The 23799-nt window shown below is 43.6% G+C and overlaps 1 protein-coding gene across 1 annotated transcript; it reads right to left on the bottom strand.

Moving 5' to 3' along the window:
• Positions 1 to 336: 336 nt before the first annotated feature.
• On the bottom strand, positions 337 to 21935 carry MELK (maternal embryonic leucine zipper kinase). The gene is made up of 19 exons (XM_074932730.1): positions 21839 to 21935; positions 21237 to 21338; positions 20861 to 20946; positions 20287 to 20403; positions 19693 to 19836; positions 18210 to 18278; positions 17017 to 17109; positions 16005 to 16103; positions 13176 to 13244; positions 12552 to 12650; positions 11496 to 11582; positions 10021 to 10149; positions 6977 to 7120; positions 6428 to 6430; positions 6033 to 6258; positions 4277 to 4370; positions 3664 to 3832; positions 1631 to 1734; positions 337 to 514 (listed from the first exon to the last, which is right to left on the bottom strand). Exons 1-19 carry the CDS (start codon positions 21933 to 21935, stop codon positions 337 to 339), a joined length of 2109 nt encoding a protein of 702 aa, XP_074788831.1.
• Between the last annotated feature and the right edge of the window lie 1864 nt (positions 21936 to 23799).

Below are 23799 nucleotides of genomic sequence, written 5' to 3'. Positions count from 1 at the left end.
ATACCAAAATAAGCTTCAGCATACAAACACTAATACTTTTTTTAACCCGCCTACATGAAAAATATGCAAGAGGGCAAACAGCTTACAGAATTCCATTTCAGAAGAGCTGTAGTGGCAGAACATTTATTACAAACTTGTTATTAAAGGAGACACATGAAAACAAGGAAACAAGAGGCACATGTACAAAGAGGAGTGGTTAAAACTCCAAGAAAGTTGACAGATTTTTCAAATACAGCTGTGAATGTGACACAGAATTACTTTTCTGAACAGACCTCTCCAAAACGTGATGATTAAGGCCTCAGCACAACGCTGCTTTCTCAGCAGTGCATCAGCCAGTCACACCTGGCAGCTCGATAAGATGTCTTCCATCAGTCTCTTGTACACCCAGGCATCACCTTTAAGCCGCTGTCGCCGGATACCCACCACTTCAGATTTACCGAGCTGACACACTTCTAACTCAAACTCCACGGTTACTTTGCCAAAATTTGACCGTGTTTGACACTTCAGGGCATAACTGTACAAAACAAAGGAGAAACAGAATAGTCATTGAACTGTTTAATGTTTGTTTTGTGATGCAGTTTTGAATTAGTAAAAGCACTTCACAGAAATTATCCCACCGCTACCCAGAATACTGCAAAACAACCTGGAATTTAGCAAACTGAGAGCCTTGAATACTTTAGTCCCAGAGCACTATCATTATGCTCAAGTGCCAACATCCTACCCAGCCATAGGAACCACTGCTAGCCACAGACCCCTGTTCTCAGGGTGCAGAGCTGGAATGATGGAGATGGTACCACATTTCTCCTCGACAAGACACCACTGCCGAGAGGCTGGTTACAGCTCAGCTGGTGTGAAAAGCGGAAAAACTGAATGGAAGGTTTAAATCATTACAATGGGAGAAGGTACTTCTGTGCAACTCAGTATCCTTCCAGATTCTGAGCTCAGAAATGCAGAGGTTGAAGTGTAATCTGACATCCTACAATGCCCATCATTTAAATATTCAACAACTTTAGAAAATGTGTATTCATAAGTGAACACATTTCTTTTTGTGCGTTGGGAAATTAGGAAACAGACATTAAGGTTTGATCAGAACTGGGAACCAATCCTACTAACTGGACTAAGGTGCCAAAAGTAAATCCTACAAATTAAAAGCAAATCCTGTAAATTAAAATAATCTACACAAAGGTGTGTGTATTCTGAGAAGCTTTTAAAATATACTGATCTCCTTGGTTAAATGCTAATGTCTTAACTGCCAATAACGAGGGTTATTCCCTCATGATCTTCCAAAACTGCCCGATTTGGCCATGTGACTGTACCCTAACACACCTTTTGTGTTTACAGCTTCACAAGAGATGGACAAAATTCACATCAGCCTCTGAGAGCTACCTCACTGTTATTAGTTCATATTTGTCAAAGAGCTCTGTTTATTAGAGCTCACCTAACATTGTTCTGCATTGTGTGGACAAGTGTTACTGCACGCATTCACGTTGTGCTCTGCACACTTTCTATGCAGTTACTGTATTTTACAGTGTGGGGCTGAGAAAGTAAGTTTGAAAGCTTCACTTTAGCAAGGATTGGAGTACTGATTTTTAGACAAACACAAGTTGAAGTCATCATACTTTACACTTACCCCTTCTGAATGAATTCCACATGCTTCTTTGAAAGAACACTGATCAAGTCATCTAACACTTGGTCTGGATTCAGTAGCTTAGTGGTGGTAACATTACAGTGTTCCTAAAAGTAGTTATCTCATTAAAAAAAGTCATTAAAAAAACATCTTTCTCCTAAAACTGAATACACTACAAGAAGTCTTCATAAAGAAAGCTTTGGGACAGCCAACCATAGGGACAAATGCTTCAACTTCCCAATATTACCAGTAGTGGCAACAGGAACACTAAAGAACCGCTGGACAATTAATATCAAAGCATGTCCGAGCTATAATCCATCATAAAATGTGGAGTAGCAGTGACAGGCAGGGCAGCACAGGGGCTATTGGAGCTCTGGTGCAGACAGAGGCGGGTTCTGCAGAGGTCAGCAGCGCGTTGCCTAGCTGAGGCTGAGCACACCAGTGTCAGGAAGCAGGCATGGCTTTTCTAGGACCATGTTTGAAGAGGAGAGGTAACTTACTACTCCTAGGTTTACTGTTAAATGGGTTTTATATCTAATACTTCATATTGCAGACTTGTCCAATGAGCGACTTCTGGAGCAGCTTTCAGACACCCGTATGTAACAAGAGAAAGGTGTGTGCCAGCTGTGATATGCCACAAATGCTCTCTGAAGTCACAGAAACAGATGAGAGAAGACAAGGTCATAAAATAGCTGGAGCAATGAACATCCATCAAGGATGCGAAGTGAGAGTAGAAGACTGGCTCTTACAGCTCTTACTCGATTTAAAACGTATGCAACTCCCTGCTGTAACTGCTGCAACCCTGTGAAATAGAGTTCTACCTTCCCCTGATGTACCCCAGCATCCCTTGACATGTGTCAGTCATTTTGCATGTGCTACAGACAAGGGAAACTGCTGCAGAAGGATAAAAGCTTTTGGAGACAGAAGATCAAGGTTTTCTTTCTAATCACTGTGAATTATTTGCACAGTCTGGGCTCCTGTACAATAAGTCACTCGGGTTTGTGGCCCAACACACACCCTGAACTTGTACAACTGCACCTCGCCCCTGACCAGCACCTCTGGGAGCAGCTTCCAACTGGAATACAGCTGCTGGTCCCATTTACACGGACTGCAAAGCACAGAGTGGCGCTTTCACCGACAGGCAGCACTCCCTGCACAGAGGCTGCCCGAACGGTGGCAGCACCTGGAAGCTTCACCTCTATGGAGCTGTTTACACCCCAGTAACAGCCTTCCCCCCTTCACCAAAATCACATTTTTCAAACATTGTCTACACACTCAAGTGTAAACTACCCCTCGAATAACTTCTGAAGTCCATTAGTTGCTTTGGAGCAACAGACTGAACTCTGCTCAGTGCACTGGTCTTACACCAGTTCCATTTGACATGTATTCCACAAAGCTAATACCAACCTTATGAGTCAGCTTTGGTAGGTATAATTTATTAATGTAATTTTAATGCACTGAGGAACTAGTTTTTCTATGGCCACTTAAAAATAATCAGCCAGCTGGTTCAGGCGCAGTGACATCAAAACTTTAAAAATCAGAATTATGCTGACAGTGTCAGAAATTCTTCCATAAGGTGTAGCTGTTTAGGCTTTAAGTTTAACCTCACATTTTCTTGACATCTACAGACTACCTTGGAACAGACATAGCACAGCAATCTAATCCAGGAATGTTTTTTTTTAAGTGGGAGAGCTAGTAGTATCTCTATACATATTACATGATTAAAAGTTTTCACCTAGGGTTCCTTTAGAACCATCCTGCTTCCCTCACATCTGGTTTAGGTGGGATATAAAAAGCAATGGCCAAACTCCTCCCTTGATCTGTTGGTGACTTGCTTGCGCCCAGACTAAAATGACATCTCTTGGTGATAACTGGGACATCATCATATTGAGAGATGCCACAAGAGAAACTGCACTTCACTGCAGAACGCAGGCAAGTCAGATCACAGAAGTTTCCACAAGACCATTTCTAAAGGCATTAGATGTTTTCTATAATTACACTTCGTTTTCCCTGTAAGGTTTTTCCAACAGCCATACCTTAAGTTTCCTTGGGCAATATCTTGAGAACCGTTTCCTTTTATTCGGCGTAAGCATTGTGATCACTTTGTCTAGTCCTCTTTCAAGACCTCCAAATATTTTGGCTTTTCTTGTCTTTTGGATGCTATCCACATGGGCTACGTTGATATCTAACTCTGGTGAATGACACCTGTTACACAAACAAATGAATCAGTTATATTTCCTCAGTGTTTAGAAAATTCGTTAATTCAGGTATGAAATATTACCAGACCTGCCAGAATGAAGGAAACCGAAGCAAGTGCAGGGTATTATGAGAATTTCTGTTTGAAAGTTGGTTGAGATTTAAACCCAGCGATGTATATAGACACTGCAGCCCTCTGGGAAACTCAGGTAAGAAGGAACTTACATTATGGACCACAGGAATATATATTCATAAGATAACTGCGTTACATAGTTTTAAAACTTTTCTCAGCCTTCAGTATTTCCTAGTGAATACAGAAGGAGGCTTTAGACAGGTTTTTACCAAGAGAGAAGAAATCACAGTTTGCTGTTGTAACAAGGCTTCCTAGGCAGTACATGGATTAAGGTAGTCCTGATCTAAGTAAGGAGTGTACACAAATAACTGGACATTTACCTTGTTTCTGGAAGAATCTCAGCTGCTCTCAATTCATCTATGTTTGTTGGGTTTCTGCGTTTCTTAATTGGGGTAACTGTAGTGAACCGGCTCTCTGAAAGAAAGCATCCACGCCAAAGCAGGTATGTTTTTTGCATAAAGAATTTTCATTTCTTCAGCAAGGATTTCTCATGATTAACATTTCTAAAACCAGCCCCCTTTTCCATCTCATGTCCGTATCTTCAGAACGATAAAATAAGTTTTTAATATAACAACAATACTACCTCTACTCTGCAAAGAAAACTGCGACTGATTTCCCCGGGGCTCTACAAGTCAAGCCTTAGAGCGACCAATGCAGTTCAAGATCAGAAATTTGGAAAGAAAGAGGATTAGAATTGCTTTCTGGCTCTCATTTTGGTTCCAGAATAAAAACTGAGCAATTCAGTGTGTCAATAGTTGTGTTCTTCAACAAGCCATTTCCCTTAATACACACCACGTAACAGCCTACGAAGTTGTACTACCCACGCGCTGACGGGGTTCCACAGAGCACGGTTTTGATCATGCAGAAGCAAACACAGAGTGAAACAGTCAAATGAGTACTTATAATTAAACCCAGCTTCAGTGTACAAAGTTTCAGCTCTCGACATCATCCTCTGGGGCCAGGTGCAATTCTGATCTCAAGATTTCCAGTGGACACTTCCACTTTTCTGCTGTTAAGAAAGTAGTGATACTCCCTCTCCTGAACCAAAGATATTTCAGTGAAATAAAGAATTAGCTTTTGGTTGTTTAATCCTCAGATCTCACTGAAATGAGCTGAAATAAGCATTTTCCCATTTCAGAAGGAGTACCTGCTTTTTTTTTTAAATCTGTGCCAAACTTCACAAGTTACCACATCAGTCTCAAGGCAAAAATCAAACTTACATAAGCAATTGCTAGTCTTTGTAGTGCACTTCCTTAAACACTTTACTGAGGGTGTCATTGCACAGCAGCATGTTCAAGGTCCCTTGTAACTTGAACCAGCCTGCAAAGACTGTTTCTGAACAGTGTTCCTTAGCATCTGAACAGAAAAGTTTTCTATTGTAAGGAGCCCTCGGCATTTGAAGGACCGAGTTGGCATTTACAGTATCAACACCAAAACTTTTATGTTAATGGTTGAGGGGAATGATAATGTACATACAGGAGCCATCATTTTTCATCAGAACAGACTAGATAGGCTGAGGAGATAAATTTCTGGTAACTCAGAAAAGCTGACGTGGTTTAGACAGATTTCTGTGGTCTATCACGTGACTAAGATCTACACATTGGTAACAGAAGTATTTTCACTGCCACACTGGACCGTTACTGTGAAAACGCTGATACACTACCATGAGAAATCCAAAAGTTAGATTTCTCTTAGAAGCAATAAAAGCAGACTTGACTAAAAGTATACCTTTACTTTTGCTCAAGGTAGTTACAAATAGAAAATCAGTGTTGAGGAAATCCTGTTCTCAGCCTTCGGGGAAAAGTGGAACCAGATGCAAGTTTTAAGAACGCTAACACTTGTCTCCATGTCGGAGTGTGCCGAGAGGCATGCCCCTGTGATTCTGGAGGCAGCAACAGCTTCTGTAATTAACAGACAAGTGACATGCCCTGAGGCATGCCTGAACCTTGCAGCACCTTACCAGAGGTACCAGAACCACCAGGCTGGGGACTATGGTAAAAAAAGTTGTGTGTTCATATTGGATTTACAATAATTCCTAAGCAACGTATAGGTGCAAAGTTTTGATTCGTTACATACCTCTGGAGGCAGGTGCCTGAGAGGGTTTGGTTTGTTCTTCACTCTCAACCCGACTCCTCACAAAAGGAGTCTTTGGAGTGGGAAGCGCAAAGGGCATTTCATTTCTTAAAGCTGACGCTGTATCAACATTCTCTTTGTTTTCATGCTTCTTTGATGCCACTTTTCTTGTCACTGGAGTTGACAGTGTGAATTCTGTATCATCCAGCTGAGCATCATGCCTTGAATGCTACGAGAGATGTAACAGAAAAAAAGAGACATCCTTTGCTGTATTCTGATCACATTCAGGAATGTTACAGACAAGGAAATTCTAAAATGGAAGCAGGTTAAGAAATACCATACAATGCTTGCTTTTTGAACAAAATAGTTAAAGTCTTCAATACTTCTGACTCCATAACTTGCTAATAAACACCTCAAGTCATTTGCCATTTCTTTATCTGCTCTTCTAAATTCTTCAGCTTGTACATTTAAGACTACTCCTCACCAGCTCACCAAAATAAGCTCAGATTTTTCATTCGGTTTAATTGTATCATTTTAATTGCCTCACTGGATTTTCTTGTCCAATAGACAGGCTGAACTTCTTCAAAAACTTGTCCAGCCCCAGCCTAGCTCTGAGATCTTGTCTGCTGTACCGTACTGTTTTCCCGTCAGTTCTAGACTCCTCATTGCCTCATTTACCCATTCCTTAGATGCTGTTTTTATGCAAATCAAATGTCAAAGCTCAAGTTCTCATCAAATGAATCACGACCTACAGCTAGAGGAAGCCACAATTTATATTCAGCTATACATTTAAAACATTTCTTTAGTGAGATTGTAACTCCCCTAAGCCAGGATCCACCGAACATTTAAATACGGAACAAATTTTATGTAAAATGAGAATAAGATTGTTTTTTTGATTAAGAATAGCATATTTTTTTTTAAGGAACTAGTATTTATTTTTCAAACACCTTTGTTCTGTGAGTATTTAGAGCAAAATCTTTGAATGGAGATTCTTCCAAGAGTGAAGCTGCATCAGAAAATTCCACAGATCCCGACACGTGTGGCACTTTACTGCAGTCCGGCACATCTTCACGCATCATAGTTTTTTCAGACTGAAAAGAAAGATTCAGTTGGGATTCCACTGCATGATTAAAAGGAAGATATAGTGAGAAAAGTGTCATTAAAATCTAAATCTTATTTCACTCTACGTTGCTAATTATGGTTAACAGCTAATGGAAGTTCCCATGCTGGTGACCTGAGTTTTATAATATGACTTTAATATCATCACTGTGGATTTGCCCTTTGTATCAAACGCAGATGTGAAATTATTCTCAAAGCAGCATTACCAAGTCATTTTTCATGACCTGTGTCAAGTAGAGAAGCATCTTACAAAAAATGCCTGCCTTTGATTTCAAGACTTGAAGCACAAGCTCTTTTTACCAAAAGCCAAACCATAAGCTGAAAAAAGAGAAAATAATGCAGTAAAGTCTGAAAGGGGGCTGGATAAAGGTAAACATGTTACATACAACACACACGATTATGGAATCTGTAACAGTACTTGACCTAGTACTCAGAACCCTTCATCTAACTGCTAGCCCAAGAAAGTTGTCATTTATTAAGTCACAAGATTCATAACTTCAGCCAAGATTGGTAACCTTCACGGCTCACACCACACACAGTCAGACGTATATCACAGCATCCCAAGTTTAACACCTTTTGTCGTTTTCAGGAAACTTTTCCCAAGGACTTGTTTCGCACCACTTCAGTTGAAGTGCATAGTTATTTTAAGCTATTGGTCCTCTGCTGGAATGGGTGCTGTTTTAGGAAGCTGTGTTCTGCTGGCAGGTAAGCTTCCCTTGGCCTGTGACCAAGGATATTCCCACGATCAGATTTCTCATTACTACTGCAACAGAAATGGAGCTTTCTGGTACATCACCAGACCTACTATGATGCCTTACTAAGGCGCTTACCAGCGGGCTGCTGGCCACATCCAGAAGCTAACAGCCTGATACTGCAGCTGAAGTCACATTCCAGTATGAATGCCTGAACAGGATTCCTTGGCTACCATGTTCCAGAAATCCATGCCATGGTGAATTTTTTGGAATATCCTTAAGCTGCTTGAAATAAGACAGTATTATGTACAAGCTTGTGCTACTAAATTCAGAAGCTGGCCAAGTTAAATGTTCTGTTTGCTTGGGTGTCTTCACGTTAGACCAGCTCTAGCTAGAAAACTTTGCTAAAGCAAAGGATATTTCAGCAAATTCAGTTGGTATTCACTCAGTGTCTACATGCAGGTAACTTAAATGTGTCCTGAGCACTGCAGAGGGACTAATGGATCGTTGTGTTGTGTAGACATGATTTTCAGTCACCTGCGAAGGCATAATGCGTTAAAGAGTAGCATCAGACAGACCAATTTACCCAGGACACCTCCAGAGATGAATTAACTCCACAGCCCCGGCACTACTAAACCCAGAGAACCTCCACCTTAAAGTCATCTGAGCGTAGAAGACTGACCCACCATGACCATGGAAATCACATTCACCTACACCTATGATTCATGATCTGTTATGCAGCACTGGTAACCTTAGAATTCACACCTGCCTTTTAGAGTAGTTGTATGAATGAACTGAAGTGATTTACATGCAGCTGAATCAGATACACCAGCAAGTATTTATTCCAAGTGCTTGTCTCTGTGCAGAGAACAGCACATCCACACAGCTAGTTAGCAATTTCATATGGATATCTACAGTTTTAGGAGGAATGGCTAATACGAAGTCTGAAATTTTCCTGAATGCTTTTGAGTTTATCAAACACTAACTAGTATCTCTGACATCACTATGTTATATATGATAATGCAGTTTGGCAACTTCAGACAAGTTCAGAAGTGCCCTATTTGTACTTTGCTACCAAACCACGGGAACAGAAATCACCATAAGATACGCAAAACTACTTGAGAATCCAATTAATCAGAAAAACATCAGCAACATGTTACCTTTACTCTAAATACACAGAATCCTCTCTGGGATTGTGTTCTAAAAGGAAAGAGATGAGGAAGGAATGAGTGTCTCATGAAGCGCCCATGTCACCTTGAACCAGGACACCAAGATGACATGACAGGATGTTTCAGAAGACTTTCCTTACTAAGTCATGCTACAGAATCCCAGAATCACCCAGGTTGGAAAAGCCCCTGAAGCTCCTCCAGCCCCACCATGACCCTCCCCCTGACCGTTCCCAACTCCCCCAGATCCCTCAGCGCTGGCTCAGCCCGACTCTTCAACCCCCCCAGGGATCCCGGGGACTCCCCCCTGCCCTGGGCAGCCCATTCCAACGCCCAACAGCCCCTTCTGCACAGAAATCCTTCCTCAGAGCCAGCCTGACCCTGCCCTGGGCAGCTTGAGGCCATTCCCTCGGGGCCTGGCGCTGGGGCCTTGGCTCCAGAGACTCATCCCCCCTCTCTGCCCCCTCCTGGCAGGGAGTTGCAGAGGGCCAGGAGGTCTCCCCTCAGCCTCCTCTGCTCCAGACTGAACCCCCCCAGTTCCCCCAGCCGCTCCCCAGCAGACCTGTGCTCCAGACCCTGCCCCAGCTCCGTTGCCCTTCTCTGGCCACGCTCGAGTCACTCAATGGCCTCACAATGTTACATGCAACTTGCAGGTACTGAAGTGTTCAGGGGCACCACAGAGAAAAACCTGGAATGATCACACAGGCCAGACAATGGGCAATTTTAAATTTTAGCCCATTTCTGTGAGCCGCCAAGGGGAGATTCCATGCAGTACTCATGGTGCACCGTGTCCTCTCAACAGTTATTCCAGTAACACCAGTTCACAGAAGCAGCCCAGCTTGCTAAAACGTGTTCATGAGGAGACTGAACTGTTTAATGATGAAGACTTTGGCTGACTGCACACGTGTCGTCTTACTGATGTTCAGGGCACCAGTCTGTGCTCCCTGGTAGGGCTCTGTTAACGCAGAGCAGCATTTTAATCAGTATTTTGTCCTGCTGAGTTCAGAAACTTACCTTGAGGCCAGCTGATTGCTTTGTGCTAGCATGTCCTGTCGGACCCGGAACCCTTAAGCGAACACACTTGCCACGAGCCTTCCTGGACTGAAGCAAGAGATATGTTGCTGACATCTGGTCATATTTCCACTAGGAAATAAAAAAAAAGAGTATTTTAGTCTCGTCTTTGGAAACCTTGTAAGTCCAAAGCAAGCTCAGCCTTCAGAAAATTTCTGTGTTTCTACAACCTTTTCTACGTGATGCGTACCCCTAATGTTTGGTCACCCAAGTGTAATTCCAGTCCTCAGCTGATTCACATTATGTGTTTGAGATCAAGAAACAGACTATGGTGGTTGTTCTTTCCAAGTTAGTCTGCAGTACACTCACGAGTGTGAACACAAACACAGAGGGCAGAATCTACCTACTGAGGTGACTGGCAAAGCTAATAATTCAGTCTGGCTGATATTTCAACCAGAGTCTCAATTTTTTTGCAAGTCCCCCCATTCTTCCCCTACAAGTGGCACCAATTTTTTTTCCCGCATGATTTTCAGCAATTATCCTTGTGTGAGGAACATGGGTACAATTCTTGACAAGTTTGCAGCATAGTACAATTAGTTTGAACTAGTTATAAGGGATTAGAAGTTCTCCACTAAAGAACTATGCAAATGCCACAAACCTATTTGGAAGGACTTTTCCCCTGTGTAGACAGATTATTCAGATTATTTCCTATAACTGAAGAACAAGGAGCATTAACTCCACAAATCCATCTTAAGTATCACGCACATTTCAAAAGTCTGTTTCTACTACAATTACGTGAAAAACCTGACAGTTTTTCCAAAGCAAAGAACTGTCACTGCTACCATGTACAAGGAAGCAAAAAATTCAATTTGAAAGGAGAATCTTCAGGTTCAGGTTAAAGCTGGAGTACACATTATGTTTTAAGTCTCCTCTACAGCTTGCAGTTTCATTGCTAACATTTGTACAATTCTAGAAGTAGTCAATTCAACTTTTGCTCTTTGTATTCAAAAGTGACTAAACGTAATCACTTAAAAAATTTTGAATAGTAACTGCAAAAAATGTATTTTATAGTCTGTTTGGGAGATGCTCTGATATTTTCCTCTTACTCTTCTTCTTACTTACTGAACCATTTGAAAGCAAAGAGTCAACCCTACAAACAGCATCTGTTGTTCAACTATAAATTTCTGTTAACTCTATTGTGAGTTGAAGAGATTTGGAAAGATTTTACCATGGTGGGAAATAACAGTAAGGTTTAGGAGACATCACAAGCACAATCAAAGAAGGAAAAAGAGAAGATTAAATCTGAACTTCAGAACAGTAGTTATAAGGTACAGCTAGATTTTGGGTTCTGCAGAGGCTCCTTAAATCTGAAAGGTATTAATAATTTCATACTAGACAATGTGAGCATTAGTCTGTTAATACAGTAAGATTAAACACAGTAATACAGTAAATTACTGTAAATTACTGATACTTCTTACCTCTGATACTAGTTCCAATATAGCCTCCTTGCTCTGTTTATAAAACACAGAAAGCTCTGTTATGCAGTCTTCATCGAGGTGTCCCAGCTGCAAGAACATGACAGATATTGAAGCATGAGGCTTTTGAGTTGTCTCATAAACCATATCTGACTGTGACAGTCGTGAAACCCAGCGGGTTGAGTCAGTGACCAACCACGATTTCAGACCTTGTATTTTAAATAGTTAGTATCATGGCTAAATATTGCAGGGAACAGACTGAAAAAGTCATGCAACTCCAGCAACTTCACAGCCCAGCCCCTCCTTGGCGAGAGGTTGTGAATTCAAATAAGAAAGCCTGACAGCAGATGAGATTTTTACTAGAATGGAAGGTACACTTTCATCTCTCTATAAATATTCAAAGCTATCAGAAATGCACATCTTTTCTAGAGCCACTTAGAACAGGTGCTACAAGCACAGAAAACCTGTTTTTTATCTAGCAAAACAGTGGCACCCACTGGCCAACGGGAAGCACTGGCTGCCAGCCTGCTCAGGAATTACTACTGACAGCTTGATTTTATTTTTTCCCCTCTCCATACTACCTTAGCCTCTCACACGAGTAAAACAAGATAGTGACAGGACAAACATACATTCAATGAGGTCAAAGTTTTATTCCAACTATCAGTTTCTAGTGAGGACTCGATACAAGATAAGCCATAACCATGTCTAACACGCTCTCCAGAACATTTGCACTTTCCACCTTCAATAAAGTATTGACCAAGCAGCCCGGAGAATCAGCTGGTCATTCACATGTGGAAATACTTCACATTTTAATGAGAAATCTGCTATTTTGCAAACGAAGTATCAGCTGCAGAACACAGTGAAAACACATTTGAAATTCCTCCTCAAGAGAAATTGGGAGAAAGCGGAAACATTGAAAGCGAGAGAACCAAAAGGAATCACGATCATCTCAGAGTTCATCTTGGGAGAAACGTCTTCACACTCTCATACTGTGAGGGTAGTAGCAAACCAGCACGATCATACTAAATACTTTATTATTCATCTGACAAGTGTACTTACTGTGCGTTTACTTTGCCACTGAACAGCATCAGAATAACCTTGCATGAGCCAAGGGTGAGTTAATAGATGTTTAACTGTAATCCGCTTCTTTGGGTCCACCTAGTGGGCAATAAAAATTAAGCTGAGACTTAAATCACTGGGAAGAACTGGATAAACTGCTTGTCTTCTACTCAGACTTTTAGGGTGGTTAGAAGCTCAAATGGAAACCAATACTGTTTCACAGCTTCACCAGAAGGAAGGTCAAACACGTGAGCTGTGAAGAGCAGTTACACAACCTACAGTTGCAATAAGTGTTCCAGGAATATTTAGCATTGGTTAGATGTAGCCAAAATGCATATTCAGCATGTTCAGCTTCATTTATAAAAAAGCTCTTCTTTATATAGCACAGTTAAGAACCACCACACCGGCTGCTCGAAGACTTTGTTCTATCATTTAAGCTTTGCTTAATTATTTCTATACCCAAATATTCTTCTCAAAGAATTTTCAGCAGAAGGCAATATTAATCTTTTCTTCAAAAATTTGTAAGAATTAAACTTCTTGGCTTTTTAAGTATCTCATCGAGGTTGTGTTTTGACCTTTGCAGTGGTACTTCACAGACCTGTTGAAGAGAAGCAATACCTTTACCTGCAGCATTTGGTTAAGTAGTAGAGTACTGCTAGGAGAGAGCCACTTCGGAATAGAATATTTTCCTTTCTGCAGAAAAGAAGAGGATTTAGAATGAACATTGAACAGCTAACTCCAGAGGAACTGCTAAATTACTTGGATGATAGTGACACCTGTATTTGGCCACAAAGGAAGAACAGACACATTCAAACTTTGCATTTTCCTTACTAACACAACTGGGTTTAGTGCTGCTGTTACATTTATTAAAGTAATTATTAAAGCTACCTTTGAATTATCAGCTGCAGTTTCCACCCACTTGGCCCATGTGACACAGCTCATCTGCTCCTTAACTACTGCTTTGTTTCATCCCATCAACTTGATATGGAAGTCTTAGAGGTGTAAACATGTTGAAGCATGAATGACTGATAGCAGCACTTTGAAATGTGAATATTCATTGCAATTACTACTTTTCAGACACTAAATATAAACCACCGTCAATATTTAGCTATCCTTTTTTTGAATAGGTTACAACTAATGCTAGAGTTTTGCTGTACTCATACATCAGACAGGAAAAAGGTTACAGATCTAATAGGCAAGTTTCAACAAAATTTTTTTAATTCTCTGTTAGAAGAAAATTGGAAATGGCTTTCAGATTTGAGGTACAACAGTAGCTAAAAAATAAACCAAATTCACCATCAAGGATAATTTACTTCAGTGAAAATGAAGAAAAAAATTTTTTAAAAAAATCAGTAAACACCCATCATGAAGTAATGTAAGTACCAATTTGTCCCAGCAGTTTTCTACAGAGAAATGCCTCCAGAACAAAACGATTGCTGTCACATGAAGCAAACATTTCTAAGCAGAGTATGTCTTGCTTTGACATCACAGGTAAATAATTTAAGTTACAGCTTTACAGACTCTACTAAAGAGCTATTTATAGACTGCAGGCTGTTTCACAACGCAGCTTAACTATGAAACTAGGCCAAGTCAAGTAACACATGTCGTCTGCATTTTGTTTTTAATATATTGCTACAGAACATGAGACAAGAAAAAACACAATTAGCATCTACTTGACTGAGAGCAATGCTGGAAGGTAAATAGCTTGCAATAGCTACCAGATACATGAGATGACACCAGAAATAATTTTGGATTTTTTTTGTTGGGGTATTTTTTTTGTTTTTACAGAAGTCACATGCTTGCTTTTTCTTTCAAAAGGTAAAGGCTTATTCAATTATTCCCAAATGAAGAGATGTGGACTGTTCCAGGGACAGAAACATTGCATGTAAGTCACATGATCCTAATTAGATTCAAGCAGCAGATCATTACATTGACTTGGAACAGTAGTTCTGAGTTGGGATTACAATAAATTTCAGGATCTATAATGTGTGAAATTAAATTCCACAATAGTGCCTAAGTGTCCTCATTTCAAGCAATTTCCATGTCACAACCACATAAAACTAAAACAAATTCAGAGTGGAAATGGCAAGCCTGCCTCTTAACACCTGAGACATTATCAGTTTTTGACTGCACCCAGACCAAGTTTTAAAATTTGGCCATCTCAGTTCACTTAAACAAGTTCCACTGACCAACCTTCTCTCAGTCTAAGCAACTCATCGCCTCCTTCCTGTGCACGTTAGACAGCTACATGCAGACATCACCTCTGATGAGCTTAAGATCTCCGTTCCACATCTAAGTTCTCTGCTCACGTTTCAACTATCGACAAGTTTAACGGAATTAATACCTTAAGCCAGTAGATCATTTACCAGGCTCTGCACCTTGGCCGAATAACCAGCATAAAGGATTCTGTCATCCTACAAAAGTATGCTTACACATGGACCAGTTCCCAGTGTATGCTAACCTTAGGGGTGGACTGTTATTCGGAATATCAACACCTTTACACAATCTCTCTGGATCAGTTAGCCATTGTTCCCTTTTTTTTTTTAAAGTTCTTTACAACAACACAAATTGAGCTTCCTACAGATGTCCTGTCAAGGTTCTCAAGTCCACTCCAATTCTAGACTAAAAAGCCAAGTTGTTTAATGAACTCATCCTATCCTTTGCATCAGCTCTGATTGCTATGCACCCCAAAAACACTCCCTGTGTAGATCAGCTGTCAGTTACCTCCTACCATAGTCCTTGTACGCTCTCAGGAAGTTTTCTGGGGTTTTTTTTCAGACATATCAGACTCTGGGTGAAAGGAGAAAGAGGTAGAGGAATCAAAGCCCTTATCCAACACAGCTACTGCTCACCCCACTCACGGGAAGCTTTACCAGCATCAGTTTTATGGCAGCTTAGAAGTGGTTGGTAGAGGTGTGTGTATGTTTAGCTGCATCAGGAGGGTTTTACAGTGAGACAGAATCAACTACTGAGTTCTATCCCTCTGTATTCAACTTTTCCTGTTGATTATGGTGTCCAACATTTCCTCCTCATTTTGGAGGAGGAAAGTCTAACAACAGATGCAGAATCCTGTTTTTCCTAGATGTGAGAATAGCTGACATTTAAGAACATTATTTTTGGTAAATCAAATTACATATTTGCAATTCTATTCCATACAATACAGGGAGAAGCCAGTTAAAGACTCAGATACAAAAATCCAGCCCACCAGCAAGAAAACACTCCTCCTGAACCTCAGGTTCCTGTTGTATTATAGGACCAAGCCAGAATACTGCAAAGGCAGATTGGAGATGGAAACAATTCACAAAACATTGATAGAAAAACTAGCAAAGTAACAAAATTAAGCAGATACGTCTTTTTACCATAGGCACAGAGGTTCTGCCACCAGAAAAGCAAAGGCCTCATCATGCTTGGCAATGCCTGTTCCCAGTGTATTCTAGCACCATCAGTACCTACCATTATCTTCCTGTAGAGAGCCATGATGTTTTCATCATCAAAGGGGAGAAAGCCACACAGCAGAGTGTACAGCAGCACTCCCATGCTCCAGATATCTGCCTGAAAAATAAGAGTGGAAGTTCATGAACCCAATCTATCTAAAACTCTACCTTAGAGAGAGGTAATATTGCCCCCTTTGGCAAAGCCCACTTACAACTCACGAAGAGTAGGCTCCTTAATTCTTGACAGAACTCTTATATTCCAAGTGAAAGCACACAACACAAATTCAATTTTCAATTCACTCAAGCTAGAGCACTAGTAAAACCAATATCCTCTCCTTAGGTCACCAAATTGCTGCATTACCTTCAATCTACAAGGATTTCACTGGCAAAAATGAAATCAAACTCATCACAAGGGATTTTGTATGGTAACATTACTGATTACAACAGCTGTCAGCACAGCTACAATCAACTTTAAAGCCCCACTGCTTCTCCTCTCTATAGGCATGACAAGGCCCCCACATGCCTTCTAACGCTTCACACTGAAATTCCCACTTAGACCATAAGGAAAAATGAGGTTTGAAACGCACTGGACTTCATGGAGAACAAAGCACACCAAATAAAAAAAAAGCAGGAGTTAGAGGCCAAGGACAGGGGTGCAAAGGTATGTAAAGGGGAAAAAGACTGACTCCATCCAACAGCACAGCAATTTAAGAACGTTGAGAGGATTGCAATTACAGCAGTTTGGGTGCATTGACAACAGCAAGTAGCAGGTCCTGGTGTTCTGGACATGGAATCAGAGCTGGATAAACTCCACTTTTTCTTCTCTAGAATTTTACTACACTGCACAGGACAGAGAACAAGTTCATACACAAATTCCAAGCTAGAGACGGGCCTGGTAAAGCATACAGCATACTGAGACTGCACGGAAATTTGCAGCAAGAGTTGGATAGTTAACAAATTGCCGTTTGAAAGAAACCAAGTGAGCGTATCTGAAGCTCACCACCTTTAAATACACAGGGGAAAGGACGTACCTCTGAGCCAATATACGCTTTGCCCTGGATCAGCTCTGGTGCTGCATAAGCTGGGCTTCCGCAGCATGTTCTCAGATAGTTATCAAGGCCACCCTAGAATAAGACATAACACCCATCACACAGAAGCACTGGCATTAACAGAGCCTAATTCTTCTACCAGTGGCCTATTAGAGGCCTCAGACGCTTCATTTTTCTCTGCTGTGAATCTACATTCACCTTGTATTTTGCTTTTGTGTAATATATGGCTTCACTAGGCAAAAAATTGTCTAAGACCGTGAATATCCTATAAGCATTCAGGTCCCAAGCTGCTCATCCATCTATTATCCTGGCAGACTTTTCTGCAGCTCATCCTCTGATGAGAACAATTCCCTTCAACTGTGAAGAGAGATGGAACTTGGGAGGAAGTGATCCAAGAGCTACCGGGCATGTGGCTAGCTGGTTATTTATACCAATACGCAAGGCAATAATTTAAGAATTAAGAATTCTTATTAAAACCATGTTCTTACTCTGCCTGGGCTTTGTTCTAAGCAGACCAGAATTAGATGACATTATACCATCAAGATGATGGTCTAATAGTCTTGGCTGCCTGCAAGAAGCTCCAACTTGAGTTGGGTAAAATGATCTGAGAACAAGTCTTTGGATCAGTAAGGCCTTTTCATTAAATGGTTTCTTAACAGCACCCACCTTGCCTGTTAAACTGACAAATAAAAAGGGCTCCTAGAAACCAATTTTAAATTCAGGAAACAGTACAAGCACATGGAACCAGAGGATTTGTCTGTAGAAAAAACTATTTGATTTGAGCCACCATCTCCACACATATACAAATGTTTTGAAAGAAGTTAGACATCATTGAAACTTATCAGGGAAAAATGCAGACCAACATAAGCTTTAAGTTGCAGACTTTTATCTGTGACAGCAGGTGCTACATGTAGATGATCTCTGGATTATGATAAAAGATGAAGTGTAAGAAGAGAAAATTATCTCTAAGTCTGGTCATAACATGCAGGTAACTGCCCTCTCACACAGTTAAGGCCCTACCAAGTACTTAGTGATGGATGAGAACTAAAACAACTTGAATTTAGGGTCTCTGGGCAAGTCTCTGCATTGCACTCTGAAGTCAAACATGCCTTTTTTTAAATGCTTTTGCAGTAACTGATTTAACCCTATTCTGTGAAAGCAACCGATACTCTTACCTTTGGCTTTGCACAGAGCCCAAAGTCTATCAGCTTCAAATTATGTTGCTCATCAATTAGTAGATTTTCCTGGAAAAAGAGAAAGCACTAATGAATGCTTCTATAACCTAAGGATCCACAGAGCCATGTTTTGTTTTATCTTATTTCTTCTTGTCATTATCAGCTAAAATTTATCTAATCAGATCAGTTGTTAATGTATATATCCTGAATTCCAGATGGGGAATACTATTCCTACCTGCTGAAAAGGACTGGGGGCAGTGGGTGATAGAGAGCACACCGAACATGAGGCAGCAGCCTGCTCTGGCAGAGAAGGCAGCAGCAACTTCAAAGAGCATTAAAAGGAGCACAGATAGTAGACTGGGGAAGTGACTCTAGTCCTCTGCTCAGCACAGCTAGAATGGTGTGTCCAGTTCCTGCTCCCCAGCACAGAAAGTCAAAAAAGTAAGCTCAGTCTGCTCAGGAGGGAGGGGTTGGGGGAAAGACATTTGTTCAGCCTGCAGGCAAGAAAGCTTTAGTGGAGACCTCATAGCAGCCTTTAATACCTGCAAGGAGGGCATGAAGACGGAGCTAGTGCGTGGTGGGATGGTGACAGACAACAGGCATCAGGAGACCTTCAGACTGGAAATAAGGAAAAGCCTTTTCCCTCATAAGGACAGTGAAGAGCTGAACGGGCTGCCTCGAGGGATCCACTGCCTCATCCTCAGGAGAGGTTGAAAATGTGGGTGGATAAAGCCCCAAGAAGCTTGATCTGACACTGCTTTGAGCAAGAGGCTCAAGCAGAAGCCTCTGGAAGTCACTTCCCACCTATGAATCCATCAGCTCTCCAGCTACAAGCCAACTCCTTCCAAAGGGTACATACAACCCTTTGTTTGGGAAGAAGTACTTTAGAGACAAAGATTTCATGAGCTGTCTAGGAAAACCCTTGTGCACTAAGAATTTGCATTTCTCAGATGTTAACATCTGTAAGTTTGCAATTGCTAACCCCTTCAATGAGAAATGGACTCAAGTCTTCCATTCCTTAAACCTATGACAGCAGAGCCATGGGACAGGTCCAGTAGCAAGCATCTCCCCTTACATTCCTTGTCTGGCCACCACTTAAACTGTCAGTGTCACTTTTCCTTTGGGCATGAAAATCCTTTGCACAACAGAGCGGCACCATAAAGACCCTTTCCAGGTACCAAGTGGAATAAAGGGGATGACAAAAATGTCTACACAATATTCAAAGCCATCTCCGTGACTTTGCTCCACTCCCAGCTGGAGAGTGGTGTTCTCTTTCAGAGGAAGCTCCTTCCTCGGGTATAACCACACCCAGCCCAGCTGAGGACACCACAGCAAGTAGAAATAATGCTCTTTCAGACAACGTTATATAAAGAGCTCTAAGCACGAGAGAATGGAGAAGGCATAGCTTACCCCGGCTCCTAACAGAGAAATAAAAGCAGGTGTTTGTTATTATTTACACAAATCTGACTCTATTCAGGCTTACCGGTTTGAGATCCCTGTGGGCATACCCCTGTCTGTGGATATAAGCAATTGCTGACACAATCTGCCGAAAAAATACACGAGCTTCCTCTTCTGAAAGGCGGTCCTTAGAAATGATGTAGTCAAAGAGCTCTCCTCCAGGACAGTACTGCATGAAAAGAGAATGCATTTAGAATAATGTAGTCTAATGAACAACAAGAGCACTGGACAACTGGAGGACACTCTTCCATTCCCTCTGCTCTACCACAGCGTTGCCCCAGTGCCCCCCAGGCCAGCGGTTCAGCACACTAACATCACAGGGGATACAAACTGCCCAGGCTGTGACAACCACGGGGGAGTTCCAGCGTCCCATGTGTCCTGCTTATGTTATTTTAAAATAGCTGAAGCACAAGGTAGGAAATAGTGTTACTTCACTTACTGTAAATGTGAAGAGCAGCTTTTACAAGGTAGAGCATATCACCAGCCTCATATTTAAACTGAAGCATGCTGAACATGCTCATCATTGAGATAACTTTTAAAGAATTCCTTCATTTCAACTTTATCTACCACTACAGCTAAAACCAGGAACCTTTGCAATGGTAGGAACACCGTTTCTTACCTCTAAGACCATGAATATTTTCTTGGATGTCTCTATCACATGATACAACCGGCAAATGTGCTGGTGACTGAGGTTCTTCATGGCATCGATTTCTACTTTAACACGATGCAAGTCATCCTAAGAAACCACAACAGCAAGCTGTGAAATTGCTGACTACTTTGACAGCCTGTACATCACAGTGAGCATCAGACTGTCGTGCAACACAGTATTTCACAGCACATGTATGGCAGCGTACAATTCAACTGCTCAAACTCCACCCAGCAACAAGTCCCCTACAATTCTGGCACATTGATCAGCAAAACCCAAAGGGGTGGATGTAAAGTAGGTAGTATTCTCAACAGCATTCTGTTTGAATTACTGTAATAACCTTCAACTTCCTGAATTTTACCACCAGGGAATGTTGCCCTCTTCAAAGAGGGCACAAGATTTGTGGTCTTTTGTTAAAATTCTTCCAAGTCCACAGCATCCCTCAACAGTCAACAGGCAGCATTCCAACGCAGAGCACACCTCTGATCGTCAGGGCTCCACAAGAACAGCAGAACATGTGCCAGCTTTTAAGTATCTTTTGGCTTACCCCTAGAGCCAGCTTGTCCATGATTTTTATTGCAACATTTTCACCAGTGAGGATATGTCGCGCAAGTTTTACCTTTGCAAACCCACCTAGAATTAAAAAAACAAAACCAAGACGTTTAAAGCTCAGTGTGATGATGTGCTTTTTTGCCTACAATCTCACGGTTACACTGGAGTATGTAGCATGCACAGTGTGCAGTGTGTTTGTTAAGAGTTAGAAGTGATCACTACTACCCGCTTCCAGTGACATTTTCAGAGATCTGACACCCAAAACATACACTTGAAATATGACCTGCAGCGACAGCTGATCTGTACTCAGATAAATACTAAAGCGTTAGACAGATCGCACACATCTGTTCACCTTCACAGATTAAGCCTACCTGTCCCAATTGTTTCACATAGCTCATAGTAATCGAAAACTTCCTCACAGTCACCCTCTGGCACTCCATGAGGGATGGGGATTTTGCAAGTCATCTCGGTACCTGTAAGGAGAAAGCATAGACGGTGTTCATGCTTTTCCGTCCTGAGCAGACTCGTAGAAACAAAAAGGCCATTTGCTGCAGCTCCGGGGCAGGGGCCTGGGGTTGCTTTCACTAGCAGCAGATTCACTAGACGAGGCTGAGCGCCCGGAGGCTACCGGCACAAAACGCCAGCACCTTTCGGGGGCTCCTCGGTAACTCTGGGCAGCGAGAGCGGGCGACTGCTTTGCAGAGCAGCAATAACAACACCATCCCCCGCGACCCTTTACCTCCACCGGGCGACCAACGGCACCCAAGAGGGCAGCACAGGGGCCTCCCACCCCCCTCGGCTTCCCCGTGGCCTTTGCCGCCGGAGGAACAGCGAGCGGCCGCCCAGGCCCTGAGGTCGGGCGGCGCGGGGCCGAGGGCAGCGCTCACCGGCTCAACAGCCCCGGCCCACCGCGGCTGTTACCGTTTAAATCTCCCCGCCGCGGCGCACACTTCCGGTCACGGCGGCCGTAGACCAATCAGCGAGCAGCGCCTGACAGGAAGAGGCGGGACCACGCAGTGCATGACGGGACGGAGGTTGAAAATGGCGTCGGGCAGTGCGGGTACCACCATGGCGAGAGGGTCCCTGTGACGGGGAACGGCCTCGGCCGCGCCGGGTCTCGAGAGAGGCGGTGAAACAGCGCCCGCTCGTACCGGGAGTCCCGCCGGGGACTGTGGCGGGACGGCGCCGCCGCGGCTGCCGCCACGCACAAGATGTCGGCCCGCCCCGGTGGGGTACACCTCCCAGCATGCTCCGCGGCCCGCCCTCCCCTCGCGGCGGCCTTTCCCGCCGGCAGCGCGGCCGCGGCCCCAGCAGCCCGGGGCGGGTGAGGAGAGCGGGCAGAGGCGCGGGGCTTGCGCTGTTCAGGCCGGGCTTGACGGTCTGGGATTGTCCGCACTGCCGGAGTGGAGCCACAAGTGGCTGGTGTTAACAGAAATGCCGCAGCACGGCAACGAAAGGGGGGACGCCACGATGCCCTGAGCTGCCGGCGCTGTTTCCTTAATTATGCTAAAACTGCGCTTCATGGTAATTTAAAAAAGAATGGAAAATCTGTGCATTTTAAGCGGATGAGACTGTCCGGGAATAGCAGCAGGTCTTGCACCCGTGGTTTCAGTGTTGTGGGCAATTGCCAGCCCTGCTTTCACCGTGCCTTCTCAGAGGTGTTTTGGGGACAGTTGGTTTTCTCTGAGCAGCAACTCGGGACTGCTTATGGCATCTAGGTGTATTTTCACTGCTATGACCCAGTGGGGACCTGTCCCCATCCTGGGGGTGATGGGCAGGGAGGTGCTGTGTGATGTCGCGAGGCCACTGTCAGGGGAGTGCCATGCACGTGGCTGAGGTGCTATGGGTGGCCTCTGCCCCTGCCCAGTCCCCCACTGGCGGGACCCACTGCGCACCCCTCCCAGCCCCTCTGCGTGCCTGAGGGAGGAATGGCTGTTCAGCAGAAAGCAGAGAAGCAGCTGGCTCTGATGTGGCCGATTTCATACCTGGACAGGGCTGTAGGGCTTGGCTGGGCCCAGGCAGGGCCCTGCTGCCCTCCAGAGAACCGCAGGGCCTCTCACAGACCTCCAGGGCTCTCTTGGTCCTCACAGGACGCTGTGGAAGGTGCTGTAGGGCCACTGCAAGTGCCTGGGGGGTAGAGCCCTTCCAGATGGACGGTGCTGCCCGCAATGCCCCCGAAATCTGCCCACGCTGCCCCTTGCCCATGCAGGCAGTGGAGCCCTCCGGAGCCACAGCGGGGACCGATCCCGGTTCCGGTCTGCCACTCCCTATGCAGGGTGTTTCCTCCTCCCCGCAGACACCCTAATCACAGCCCTCACTAATCCTTGTAGATGACCCTCCTGTCCCTCAGCTGCCACGGGGGCAGATGCAGCCCTTCGGATTGCGCTGGCCTGCCCGCCCCAGCAGCCCAGCTCCCCCACGCCAGTCCCACGGGCCAGCCCCTGTGTCCTTCTCCCCTTGGGCAAGGCTGAGCCCAGGGCGATCCTCTGCCAGCTGTGGAGAGCGGGACACAGACCCTCTCCCTGCGCCCAATGTTCTCCAGAGAGCGGGTCTGTGCCGCCGTGCAGCCACCCACCTGGGACAGACACTGAGTTTATCCAGGCCTGGGCACTCGGGGGGCTTCTCCACAAATCAAACACCCAACAGCAGGTTTTCATGCTCCTTTTATACACAAAAATCAGAGGTTAGTGCTTTTCCAAACACACCTGTTAGACACTGATTGGTTAGTGACTAACGTACAGTTATAACAAGTTACCTAATGCTGCTACCGCTGTGCCTGCTCAGGGGAAGGGGCTTCACCCGGGCAAGGGGCTTCTTGACCTGTAGGCAGAATTTTTAGTATTAGAAGGAGAGCAGTTCAGCAAAGGATACACGGGCCTTGAGTTTGCTTGCCCGTTGGCACTGTACCCTCTGCAAGCTGTGGGATGTCCTTGC

Source organism: Athene noctua, chromosome Z (genome assembly GCF_965140245.1).
Source record: "Athene noctua chromosome Z, bAthNoc1.hap1.1, whole genome shotgun sequence".
Classification (NCBI taxonomy): domain Eukaryota; kingdom Metazoa; phylum Chordata; class Aves; order Strigiformes; family Strigidae; genus Athene; species Athene noctua.
Note: the sequence above shows the minus strand (reverse complement) of the source record. Positions and strands in the feature narration are given on the sequence as shown.